This window comes from Physella acuta, unplaced genomic scaffold (assembly GCF_028476545.2).
Source record: "Physella acuta isolate Inbredline_101_S28 unplaced genomic scaffold, ASM2847654v3 ptg001869l, whole genome shotgun sequence".
Classification (NCBI taxonomy): domain Eukaryota; kingdom Metazoa; phylum Mollusca; class Gastropoda; family Physidae; genus Physella; species Physella acuta.
Genome location: NW_026733375.1, coordinates 249,672 through 263,744, shown reverse-complemented (window position 1 = coordinate 263,744; position 14,073 = coordinate 249,672). Strand labels below are relative to the sequence as shown.

The window sequence follows — 14,073 nt, the reverse complement described above, 5'->3', positions numbered from 1 at the left end:
TGTGAAAAGATTCATCACATAAGTTGTTAAAACAGAATTGTTACAAGTGGGAGACCACTAGCAATTTTCATCTATATTCTAACTTCTTATAGCTTAGAGGGGAGGCCACTTGGCTAACAGAAGAAATCTTTTTAGCTAGAGTCTAGATACTTGCCTATAGGGCTGGTAAGTAGGTCACCAACCAGCTCTACGGCTCAATAAACCTGCATGAGCCATAGAACTGTTTATTGACCTACTTACCAGCCCTATAGTTAAAAGAGGGAGGTAACTAGCAGTAGAAAATGTGTTTGACTTACTTTCCAACAGCTGTTCCATTCCAACACGTGTCACTCTGCATCTCCTGGTCGTAGAGCGAGGGCCGGCGACACAGACCATCGGCGAGTTGCTGCAGGAAGAACTTGGAGTCCTCTAGTTGCTGGACCAGGGTGCTGATGTCGTTACGGGTGGCCTGGAGGTGGGCGGAGGGGGTGTGGGGGGTGTGGTGGGCGGGGTTAGTGAACTTCTTGAAGACTTTTTCTTTGTTGGTGTCGTTGGAGGACTTGTTGCACAGTCTCAGTGTCTGATGATGAACAGAAGGTACGGTATAGGTACAGCACAGTACAGTAGTGGGTACATTCAATGATGGGTACAGTATTAAGTAGTGCTGACAAATAGGTAAAATAGTTTAGTACAGTGAGTATTGGCTACATTCTGCGACATATAGTGTAGGAACTATACAGTAAAAATGTAAGTGCGAGGCGTAATGTAGAGTAAAAATCTTGACATTGGCACGGTAAAGTGGAGGATAATTGCAGTATAACAATGGTACAGTGTGTGTTAAGTACAGTACACCAATGGTACAGAGGGTGATGGGCCAAGTACAGTAGTGTTGAGAGGTACAATTTAAGAGTATAGTATTGATTCGTTTACATTATATAAACATTATTAAAAACATTTGCGTGCATATCGACACAACTGTATTTGTTTTAACTACACTACACTGGTTATGGTTATGGTTAATGTTCATCAACTGTGGTTATTCTTTGTTACTTGTATCATGCTGTTTAGCAAACGATGCATTCAATCAAAAAGTGATAAGAAAGTTAATTTATACGTGTGGTAGTATTACATGCATGGTGGAGACAGCCTGGTGTTGTTAGGATATGGGTGGGGGTGGGGTATGGTTGGAATAGGGGGGGGGGTAAGGAAAAAAACAACATCAGAGTGGAAATGTACATAAGTAAACATAAAAGCGCACATTATGACCACATAACCGTAAACCTTTTTTTTTTTAGATGTCTGGGTATTGACGACACAGACGTGAAGAACGCTGTGAGTACCCGTGTTGGGAGGACGACATGACAAAATCATTACGGCAACACGACCCCCACCTACACGACCCCCACCTACACGACCCCCACCAACACGTGTTCTATCGCTTATCGCGGCGATGCAACTTTTTAGCGCTAAGAAAACTCTGCTAATATCGCAGATTATTTTTTTGGAGGGGTGGAAGAGAGGGGTGGAAGAGAGATATTTATTATTTTATGAGTTTATGATCTATGAATTTCATGCTTTTCTCATGCCAATCAGTTCGTTGCTTAGCAACAGTAGTGTTGGTTTTTTTTCCTCCAAAGAAATTGTTTTTAACTGAGTTTTTTTTAAATATATAGACCGACGTTTAGAAATAAAGAGATCGGCAGGATTGGAGGGGGGGGGGGGGGGGGGGTTACTGCAGCTGCCGAAAACGTTTTTTAGAATGGTTGGGGAAGCAATGCTAGCGCTTTCTTTTGATGTCGGGCGATAAACGGCCCTCGCCAGCCTCCTCGGTCACAGCGAATCGTCTTAATAAGTCTTATCACTGTTCAGCTTTCCTAGTGCTTGCTTTAGTTTTTTTCTGTACGTGAGACTTTTTAAAAACCTTTTTTTATTATTATTACCCAGCATGCTTTGTAGCAGTAGCTGAACGTTATTTGTTCAAAGCGTGAGATGATAACGCATGCATGTGCCATTATCTGGACACCGTCCTGAACGCAGAAGGCTACAGCGGTTACGTGACACGTAGAACGTCACCGTGTTGTTTTGTATTGCTAGCACGGCTACAGACGGGACAAGGAGCTGGTGTACATTTATAATTTTACTAGGCATGCTGCCCAGCTTCGCTTAGGCTTTCGAAAACATTGAGAATTTGCATGCTTAATTAATTCGCCCGAGGGTCGGTCTACGACCTCAAGAGTTATGAAGAGGTTTAATCCGTGGACATTTTTTTTCGATTTATAGCTCATATAAGGTACCGGTCAGTCGAGGTCAGTTTTGACCCCCTCATCGTAGACTTTTCGGCCAACCGGCCCCCGTGTTCTGTCGCCCCAAGGCAAGATCCTGCCAAAATTGAAGCGCCTGCGGCGCCGGGAAGTGCCCTATCGGACACCCGACAATCTAGATCTAGATCTAGATTCCTAAAAGAATTTTTTTTTAAGTTTAGCCCGAGCATAATAAAAATAAATACATTAACCAAGTTGACTTGGTGTGTCTCGAACCCGCACCACCTGCGTGGTTTAATGTACACTAACATCTTCGCTATTTAGGCAGATGACGTCAATAGTTAATGTATAAGCAATAGTGACGTCACAGTTTTATGCGTTCTTTTTCACATATATTAATGCTTTTCCGGTTGCATAAATAATACTGTTTCTCTACATTCGAATACGCCTTAAATTTTTATTTTTCTTCTTTAAATAAAATTGTGGTTATACATTTAAAACATCTAACATATTATTTTCAACAAAAGTCCGTAAAAAATTCTCGATATATCGCTGCCGATTCTGACGTGATGTCCGGCGAAAATTTTTTGCGGACAGAGAAAGAGAGAGAGAGAGAGAGAGATGTGCGCACATTGGGCTTTTATAAATTAGGATAGGCGAAAACTTTGATGGAAGTATATAAACTTGTACCTAACAAACTACTAAAAATCCAAATTAATTTAATTATTTTTTTTGGAATTTTTTACAATATACAAAAATAAATAAATAAATAAATAATTAAAAAAAAACGAGTCAGGGTTTTTTTGCCCTCTGTTTACTTAAAAAAGTTTTTAATTTTAATAGATCTAAGAGGTTTAAATAAACTTAATTTTGTGTCGAGTAAGATGCGGTTTAAGGGAGATATGTAACTGTAATTGGGGGTAATAGGCAGTTTTTGTGTAGATAAGGGCTAGTGGGCAAATATGGGCAAAAAGGGCAGATAATTTTTTTAAAAAGACAGACACGTAAATCGTGAGAAGCGCCACTCACATGGTGACGTCACGTGGTGAGCTGTCACCAAAAACCGTTAGATTCAAACCGACCACATCGCGTCTTATTATACACACATTTATCACCAGCCTGTGTTTTTGTTTACATGCAACTCGAGATAAAATTTTACCCTCGACAAAACGGCGTTTTAATAGCGCTAAATTCACATCTCTGCTGGAGCTCGTCCCCACATCACAAGACCCGGGGCACACGCCCTACTGAGTTACGTCACCGTCAAAGGGGCAGCAGATACGCTCGGGAGATATACGTCCTCGCCTTCCATGCGACCACGGCCGTAACTCGCGAGTTATCTTTGAAATTGCGCACCGGATAGGCGCAGATGCAACCGACAGAAAAGAAGGAGAGCCTCCATTTTTTTTTCAACACAAGTATGACGTCACACGCTAGAAAACGAAAGTGGTTTAAAAACTGTGATGGGATAAATGCAACGGAAATAGTTTGAAAGTGTGATGAAAATTCGTAATCGCTGGTATCACATAATTTAAATTTTAATCATAATCTTAAGACCAACCCTAACTATAAACCTATTTAAGAAGATCAACTATCGTACTCGGTAATTTCATTATACGAATAAGTGTGACGGCTATTGGATAAGAAACTTTTCTGCATACATCAAAACTCCGTTTCAGTGAAAGATTAATTAGAACTCATTTGGGGCAGGAGATATCTAAAGATACTCATCAACCTTACAGGAAAATAAATTCTGCCATCCGATACCAGGTACTCATTTAAGCTGAGTAAGCTCACATGTTCCCTTCCTTGAGGTTCAAGAACGTCTGCTTTCAGCTTCGTGCCTCTCGATCACGTGATACTTCCAAATTACGTATTTAAATTTGTGGGTCACGGCTATTGATCAGCCGGAAGAAACGAAACTTGGAATAAAAGATGCACGTCGGCTTGAAACAAATGATTTAAAGGGACGTAACCTCAAGGAAAAAAAAAAACTCCGGATTTTGAAAAAAAAATTCATTTACGAAATTAAATTAACTTTGAAAAGAAATGTATAAACTTTAAAATTCGGATAAATCTGTAAACAATTGTGGAAAAAAGGTTGCGTTTGTCTACATCCATCCACCCCCCCCCCCTTACTTCCCTGATACATACGCTTAATGAGTTAATGCTTTTATGTAAATACGCAAGACGCGAAGGAGAAAATGCATTCCATTCAAGTCACACATCGGAATTTCAGATTTCCCAGAGATAAATCAAACAAAACTAGGATTAAACGGAAAGCAATAAAAAATAGTTTATCTGTCTTTCGCTTATTTTTTTAAAGGGGCATTACGTGGGGGCGGGGTGGGGGGGTGTCCTAACCCTACACGCAATCTGATTTCCATGTCACTGGGGAAGACAAAGGCGCGCGAGGGCCGGGGATGGGGGAGATAATTCGATACAGGTCCCCTGGATTAAAACTTAACCCTTTTATTTAGTTTATTTTTAGAGCTACTTCCGGAATAGAGGCGAATCAAGATGGCGGGCTGTGTACACATTTTCTTACGCAGCCCAATGTATTATTTAAACAGAGAATTGTGGGGGATTTTTAAAAAAAATTCACGGTTTTATTGAAATAATTAAGGAAAGTAAAAAATGTTTTAAGCACTTATTGTAAAATAAAATGTGTTTTAGATGAACGCCCATGCATTTATTTTTGTTATTTTAAAGGCAGACGATTTACATTTGAATAACAACTGTCAGAGCGAATTTCTTGTCAATATCAGAACGTATCACTTGCTTATGTCGGAATGTCACAACGTATCACGTGCTAATGTCGGAATGTCACAACGTATCACTTGTCAATATCAGAGCGTATCACTTGCTTATGTCAGAATGTCAGAACGCATCACTTGTATAAGCACCAACAAGCACACGCGTAATTCCAGCCCTCGTTCTACCATCGGCAGCAAAAAAAAACAACAACCCAACCCATCAGGATCAATAGCGCCTATCAGTAACAGCACATTTATCACCGTCATAAAGCAGGCATCAGCAAGCGACAGGCTTTCAGGTCAGCGAACCGTTAAACGCCAGATCAAAACGTAAACCGATTTCAAGTCAGATAGTCAAGTGGTCTTCGATCTGTTCGACCTTTACCAATCATCATTTGAACCATTAGAGAATGAAAAAAAGATGAGCCGTTCAGCCGTTCAGAATACGAAATCAGCACACACAAATTTAATCAGTGAGGATGGCGATCCGTGTCTTGGCCCTAAAGGTACGTGTACCCTGGGGGTACGTCTATCCAACGGTACGCCTATCCTGGGGTACGGCTACCCTGGGGTACGGCTATCCAACGGTATGCCTATCCTGTGGTACGGATACCCTAGGGTGCGCTTACCCTGGGGTACGTCTTCCCTGGGGCTGTAAGGAGACGAGAATCAGATTTAAGCTTTGTTTCAGACCCAAAATATCCGAGTATTACCCTTTTTTTTTAGTATTAGCCTATTGTAGAAAGCATTAAGCACACATGTGTCTGAGGGAGTAATAGGCTTCAAACTTATTTTTCTAATTTCAGAAACCGCTAAATCAAATTCAAACTCCTGCTTTCAAATTGTTCCATTTGCCGCTGAAATTTGTTTTCTTTAAATAATTTTTTTTAAACTTTATTCCCGCGTAGCTGCGAGCGGTTGCTTCAGATAGGGATTATACAAGATAAACAACGTTTGCACTATTTCTAAACGCATCTAAACACAATTCTTTTTTAACACGACAGGTTAATTCCCTTGCTAGTCGTTAACTCGAAGCCTAATCCAAAACCTCGTTAAATCCTCGTGTTTAATTGATACGGTAATTCTTACATTATGCGTGGGTGTTTTGGGAGAAATGTCTCACTCTCCCCGCACACTCTCACACACACACACGCCCTCACACCTGAACTCCCCTCCCAGTTTCCTTCAATAAACTATCGCAGATAAATCCAACACACGAGCAAGAAGACACAATGATCTACTTATAAGGTGACTCATTGTTTACACGTTGTTGTTCTATTCATTCTTCTTTCATCGAGCCTGTGGTCAGGTGTATACACGAACACCGAGGGCCACCCTCCTATCGTGTTGCTAAATTCCCAGCATCGCCGTGTCTCCTCCTGATCCCCACCAGATAAAGCCCCAACCCTGCATTAGCTTAACAAACTCCAGCTAACGATTTGAAATTACACCCCACCTTTCCACACACACACCCACCCCTCCACACACACACACACACCCACACACACACCCCCACACACACACACCCACCCCCCCCCACACACACACACACACACCAGCGTTAAACAAAAAAAAAGCCAAAAATGGAAACAGCTTCCACGATTTTATGACACTTGACTTTTAATTAACTTAAAAAAAAACAGTAATTGCTCAACAGCTACATCTGTTTTAAAAGAAACAAATATAATATTTTCCCCCCACTAATGCTGCAGACACTGACGTCACAACGGTAATTATTTTAAAAAAGAAAAATTACACCAGCAGTTTTTTTTTTTCAGTGTAATATTTTTGTTTTGTTTCAAATAACAGGAGCTAAAAATGTAACGTTACATTCTAAGCTTGTAGCTTTCATTCATCAAGGACTTGAGTCTAACGCTTAGATTACTTTATGGCCGATATAAAACAGTAGCAGAAAGTCACATTTTTCTTTCATACCTAATGATGGTGTATTTACAAGTCATCGTGGAGCCGGCAGTGGATCTAGTAAGATTTCATAAAGCGGGTGGATGTAATAGCATGGAACAGCTGACCTAGTAAAATGTCAGTGCCGTGGGAGAATGTAATAGCAATGTAACAGCCAACGAAGACAATGGCGTGGTTTAAAAAGGGCTAGTGCGACGTGTACAATAAAGGGGTCTAAAAGGACGGTTAGTGAAACCCCTAACCTACACAATGAACATCTTAAAAATGGGCTTATGATACCGATCACCTACACAATGCACGTGGCCGACAAGGGCTTTTGTCCCATTCAAATGATGACGCCAATACGAGCCCCTGAATATCACCTGGTCTTTTGTCAAATCAACCACCAAATCGCAGAAAGGGCACGCTACCCAACCAACATTATAGGAAAGGGCAGACTACCCACCCAACATTATAGAAAAGGGCATGCTATCCACCCAACTTTATTGCACATTTGCCCCAACACGTTATCTTTTCATCACGCCCCACGACGGGGTGGCCGAGGGCTAATATGATTGTGTTTGCGCAGGTCAGGAAGCTGAATGGAAATACATACAGACGATAAATATGCTGTCCGGCGCGCAGACGAACTTTGAGACGAAATGGCAGACATCAGCAAACACACCAAGTTGTCATATAAATAGATATAGAAATCTGACAGCTTATCTCAATCTTATGGAATATTTTATGCTTTTTCGATCTCTACGTTGAAGCGAATTATGTGGTGGACTCAACGACGGCGGACTGACTTTAACACGGAAACAGAACCGGAGACATTCAGGTCAGTGTTCGTATGCTGTAGACACTATCGCGAGTTAAACTCTACTTCAACTGCCCTACGAACTATAGGATCTTTTTTTAAAAAATAAGCACGTAATGAATTACATAGAGTCATTTTTGTCGTGAACTTACTTTTTCCTAATTGTAACATCGAGAAAAAAGTGAAATTTTTTTAAAAAATCTATGTGACTTCCAATTTCACCAAATTTTAACCCTCAATAAAACAACAAACACAGCACAAGATTCACCCCTCGCGTTACGCTCGCCCACAGTTGACACAGTCCCCCTTGAACGCAGGGCCATCAACCCACCAAAATTACAAAAATCACCAACCCGTTTTTATGGTTGGCTGTCGTGTGCTGGGTGGTGCGCGGAGGTCTCCGGTTTCAGATATACGATCGCGTAATGTCGATCGCTCATTAATATTGCATTCAATGTCTCTTCCATCCCGTTTCGGTTGGCTGGTCACCGTTACCTTGGTTACGGCGTTATATAATTGGCTTCAACTGTCTTGTTTTCCTGTACTCATGGCTTTAATCATGCCTATATATGTATGTATGCATATATTTGTATGCCTATATTTGTACCTATATTTATATAGGACATTCCCCCCCCCCCAGTTGTTTACGCGAGAATCCAAGCAATCTATAAAATACCAGAATTAGGATGACAGTATAAATAAGCAAATAGTCGCATTCCATCTGGAACATTTACTTACCTAAACCAATATCCCTAAACCCCTTCGTAAAAGGTTTAGTCCGTGTCAATTAGTAATGGACAGGGTGGTGGGGGGACGGACGGAGGGGGGGGGGTCAATGTTCTACTATAATTTTCAGACAGGGGGTGTATTCACCTGGGTTAATGTCAGGAAGAAGTGGTAGGGAGGGGGTGGTAATTGACACGGGGAGCGTCCGGCTCCTACCCAAATCCTAGCTACGCCACCGTTATAATTAAAAACTTATACTCACTACTTGTTCTATCACCATCACTTAACTCCCCACTCAAAGAAGAAAAAAAAACATCTGTAATTTTTTTGTTTACCAAGTACATTCTTCAAGTTCGTACTTTAACAAAAAAACCCAAGGACACATACTTTACTGGTGACGTAGCTACTTCATTAAGCCGGGCACTTGCCACGTAGCATCTTTACATTACAGAGTCGGTACATGAGGAGAGGGGGGGGGGAAGAAAAGGCGGATAATAAAGCTGATTGACTTGAGTGATGTGAATTACTAATTAAGGGATTAGTCTATGGTCTTGGAGAAAGAAAAAGTTGATTTAAAAAGTTGAGTGAATTGAATTAGAGTTGAGGTATGAGTTTGCGGAGTGAATGTGAATTAAAGTTGAATAATTATTTGACGAGGTTGAGTGAAAAGGTTTCGTGAAGTGAACGGGGGTGGGTGGAAGGTGGGGGAGGGGGGTATGTTGATAGTGTGATAGTTGAGGAGTATGTTGATAGTGTGATAGTTGAGGAGTATGTTGATAGTGTGACAGTTGAGAAGTATGTTGATAGTGTGACAGTTGAGGAGTATGTTGATAGTGTGACAGTTGAGGAGTATGTTGATAGTGTGATAGTTGAGGAGTATGTTGATAGTGTGACAGTTGAGGAGTATGTTGATAGTGTGACAGTTGAGGAGTATGTTGGGAGTGTAACAGTTGAGGAGTATGTTGATAGTGTGACAGTTGAGGAGTATGTTGATAGTGTGACAGTTGAGGAGTATGTTGATAGTGTGAACGTGAAGGTCAGGGTAAGTTTGGATAGAGTGGTGGTGGGTGGTTGGAGGTAATGTGTGTGGGTGGTTGGGGGTAATATGTGTGTGGGTGGTTGGGGGTAATGTGTGTGGGGGTGGTTGGGGGTAATGTGTGTGTGGGTGGTTGGAGGTAATGTGTGTGGGGGTGGTTGGAGGTAATGTGTGTGTTGGTTGTTGGGGGTAATGTGTGTGGGGGTGGTTGGGGGTAATGTGTGTGTGGGTGGTTGGGGGTAATGTGTGTGGGGGTGGTTGGGGGTAATGTGTGTGTGTGGGGGTGGTTGGGGGTAATGTGTGTGGGGGTGGTTGGGGGTAATGTGTGTGTGTGGGGGTGGTTGGGGGTAATGTGTGTGGGGGTGGTTGGGGGTAATGTGTGTGTTGGTTGTTGGGGGTAATGTGTGTTGGTGGTTGGGGGTAATGTGTGTTGGTTGTTGGGGGTAATGTGTGTGTTGATATTCCTAATTGGGGAGTATGTTTGTACTTCAAAGGTGAAGGTCGGACGCATGTGCTGACGTGTTAACTGTGATTGGGTAACACGTTGGTACTGTGACGGTCGAAGGCGTGTGGTGATACAATCAAGGTCAAGGTTACCTCGTTATAGATCCGCAGGCTGTCGTCCATCGAGTGGAGCAGAGCGTCCGTGACGTTGCCGTCCATATAGGAGACGAACTCCTCGGCGTTGTGCTGCTTGACCATGACCAGGTGCAGGTTCTGGAACCCGGACACCACGTCTATCCAGGCAGACGACAGCTCGGTCACCTTGGCCAGGCAGCCCCTCATCACGTTGAGACACAGCCCTCGGCACGGCTTCACCTCCGCCTCCCCGCTGCACAGCGAGCAGAACTCGAGACGGGTGACGGCGCGCCGGCACTCCGAGTCGACGTCCACGTGGTCGGTGACGTTGACCGTGTGCACCATGACGTTGAGCGACTCGGTGAAGATGCGGGCCCGCTGGAAGGCGTAGGTGACCTGTTTCTCCAGGTACAGTGGAATGTTGCCAAAAGGTTTGATCGAATCGTAGTTCCTGGCCAGACAGCCATAGAACTCTTCGCCAAGGTGAGCCGTCTTGGAGGGGTCGCCGATGACGTACTCGAACACGAGAGGAAACAGGTTCTTGAAAAATTCCTTCATGGTATCCGACATCCGGGTCTCGCTCTCGTGCAACAGGTACCGGCGCAGACCGTGGAAAAACGAGTCGAGGACTTTTTTGTGGGCTTCTCGGGGTATTTTATACCACGTGGTCAGTTTGTCAGAGGTCCGTGTTTGAGCGTCTTGTAACGTTTGGCGCAAATGTTCTGGAAAAACAAAAAAAATGAACTTTTAAACATAAAATGGCATTTGTTGTTAATTTGCTAAATTCAAAGCTATGATTTTTACGAGAAATTTTCAAATAATTCGTTTCCTTATGTTAAATGTGAGGAGTAATTAAATGATATTTTGTTCTCATACTATATGCAAACTCAATTAAACAAGATTGTATCCGGGAATTATTCCAATCATGATTAACAAAATCACTTCATGTAAACATTTCATACATAAGCGAACAGAAATATAAAACATTGTTTCCATTCTATTCCAAATTTTAAAAACTCACAGGAAACATTTCAATACAACATTCACTTTCGTCATCAAATTTACAGCAAACATAATTAATTTTTTCCTCCCTTGATCTTCTTCAACCAAGGTTTCCTAAATATTAATGAAGTTATCTTAATTGATTCCTTTTTTTCCCTCACGAACCAGCAATTATTTTTTTAGCCCTCGCCCCACATCTCGTCCCCCCACCCTCCACGAGGATCGTAACGTGGCAGGTCATGACCTCCAGGCTAGATCAGAATATCCACCCATCAGCCATTTCCAACAGTTATTTTTTTAAACACACGTCACGTGCATCCATTCGGCCAACCAGAGATCTTCCATGACGCTGGTCATGTTTAACGGTTGTACCGGGAATATTATAGCAGGGGTCGGGGGGTGGCGATTAGACGCGTGGGTGTCGTTTTGACACAATGCGTTCTTTTTATTTATCCCATGTGCATTTTTACCCTGAGCGACGGCGGACTTTGAACGTGTGTAACAAAGGGCAATTAAGTCCAAGAATAAAGAAAATACCCCCGTCCCACCCCTTTTCTCTTTGCTAATGCATAAACTCGATTAAAACATTTGCACACCACAGGCCCTTAATTGCGTGAGTAACGCCTGGTTCAACACTGATGCAGCGCTGTGCTGGTGAAAAAAAGCGTGTTGTAGAGTATTGGCGCATACAACACGTATTTGTATATGGCAATATACATTCATAAATACACAAAGTGTATTGGACAAAAGTTCAGAGTGAGGGTTTGTAAATGAGGATTTGTATATATAGGCCTATATATAAATATATTAAATGACGTGTTAAAGATACCCATACAGACACACTTGAGAGAGATAAATAAGAGATAGGATCAACATAAGATTAAAAATCCATCGATACATTTCGGGCAAGTCTCCTGTTGAGTTGAACTAAAAAAAAAGGGGGCTTGATCCCTTCCAAAGATAGCGGTCACCTTTTTGAAGTGAATACATTTTAGTTAACCAAGTATCACTTGGGGGGGGGGGGGGGCAAAGTTTTAACTTGAGGATAAGTTTGCCAAGTGGTGAAAAAAAAATGGAGGGAACTGGGCGGAAGTAAGGCGTAAAAATAGATCTGTTTAGAAAAGAGATTTTTGTTTCTTTAAAAAATCGTTTAAAAAAAACCCTCCACTTTACCACGATCGTCCCCCCCCCCCCCCCCACCACTTTCAACCATCGCCCCACATTCTTAAAGATTTGTGTTTTTAATTGTTCCATTTTTACAATTTCCGTTTCATTTTTTTTTTAAAACTGTTGCCAAGTTTCATAATCGTGAACTTTGTTAATAGAAAAAACACATCGCAATGTGGGTGTACTTTTCTTTTCATGTGTTATTTTTTAGGGAAAAAAAATCCCTAGTTTTAAAGAACAAAGGCGACGTCTGACCGTTAAATTAGGACCGTTATTAAGGTCAAGTACCGGGGGAAATTAGCCTCGCTTTCAACAATTTTAAACAAAAAAAAATTCTTTAAATCTTGTGACGTCAGAAAACTCCGGCCATTTGACGGACAATGAAGGCGGACGTCTTGGAAACAGACGGCGCGATGACTTTTAGTGTCCTTCGGAGACAAGACTTGATTCACCCCCCCCCCCCCCCCCCCCCGACCCATTTCTACCCCAGCCCCCTGTCAATCAGATCCGAACGGCGATTTAACGTCTGGACGTATAAAAAAAACCGGTGCCAGTTAATCCGATTGGTAGTCGGTCTATATACAGTGAGTAAGGGCGGGGAGGTGAGGGGGGGGGGTGTATAGGTCACTTGGTACTTATGGTTTGATTCCAAAAAAATTTTGATGGGCATTTTTTTAATCTTAACTTAAGGTGTTTCGTGGGTCATTGCTGCTAATCTGACGTCGTTGTCTTTGTTACAGACAGCCGGACAGAAAAGCTGACAAACAAGCAGACGCACAACAGACAGACATGCAGACACACAGCCAACATGACATGCAAACATCCGCACCCAAAGAAATCAATTTCAGAATTATTTTTTTTTTTTGAAAGATTATTGGGGCGAGTGTACTAAAATAAAACCTAATGCCATTAATTTCCTGGCATATCTTAAGGGGGTAGAAGAAGTATTTTGTTTTTAAAAAGGGGGATAACTTTCCCCACTAAAAAAAAGAAAAAAACAAAACCGTAACTCCCAAGAGAGCACGACAGAAAGTAAAACTATGCCTGCAGGTGTATCGAAGATATTTCACGTCGATGACAACACTAGTGCTGCGCATCGCTCAGCGGGAATATCCGTTTTAAGTCGCACGTTGGAGATGCGCAGCAGAACTGAACAATCTTAACGACATCTTTTAATTAATTATTTTTTTTTAACAATGCGATAAATATTGATTATGCTGACAAAACTCGTTGGATGGTTATCCTCTGCTTCATTTAGTTTGAACTATGTTAAAACAGGAATTTAAGCGTGTTTGGTTTTTGGCTAAGGCAAAGCAGATTTGCAGAGTTAGGTAGCGATAGTGTTTAGGGATTGTTGTGATCCAGGGGTGGAGTGTATGGCCGTAAGCCAGTTGGATGTGGTTCGAAAACCAGTCTATAGATAATACGGTGCCACGCTGATACCTGTTATAAATATATACATGAATGTGTGTAGTCTGTGGGGAGGGGGTTGGTGTGTGTGTGTGTGTGTGTAAGACTGGCCTGTGTGAGCGTTGGTTAAGTAAGGTAGGCCATTCCGGCTTGCCTTGAGGCCGCCCCTTGTAAAATTATGAATGACATGTTAGATTGTCTCAATTTGTAAAAGCTAACGGTAAGAGATGTTATCTTCGTCTAAAAAAATGTTTATGGATAGGATGACAACAAAAATCCCTTTGCTAACTGAATAGATTAGCATAAATTAATACATCTTGTCAAAATATTTACATGACGTAAAAATAAATTAGAATTCCGATAATAAATTTTTCTAAAGCATGACACAACGCCGTGTGCCCTGTGGTGTTGACTGAATAGAAACATCGCTCCCAA

The 14,073-nt window shown here is 41.9% G+C and overlaps 1 protein-coding gene across 1 annotated transcript in view; it reads right to left on the bottom strand.

The window, feature by feature from the left end:
- Positions 1 to 296: 296 nt before the first annotated feature.
- Positions 297 to 14,073, bottom strand: part of LOC131930943 (glypican-1) — a gene marked incomplete at its 3' end in the record, with an annotated part of 79,504 nt that continues 65,727 nt past the window's right edge. Inside the window, exons 3-4 of the mRNA XM_059287608.1 lie at positions 10,078 to 10,781; positions 297 to 559 (exon numbers count right to left, since the gene is read on the bottom strand). Coding sequence (XP_059143591.1) covers positions 297 to 559; positions 10,078 to 10,781 — 967 coding nt within the window. The remainder of the gene's footprint in view (positions 560 to 10,077; positions 10,782 to 14,073) is intronic.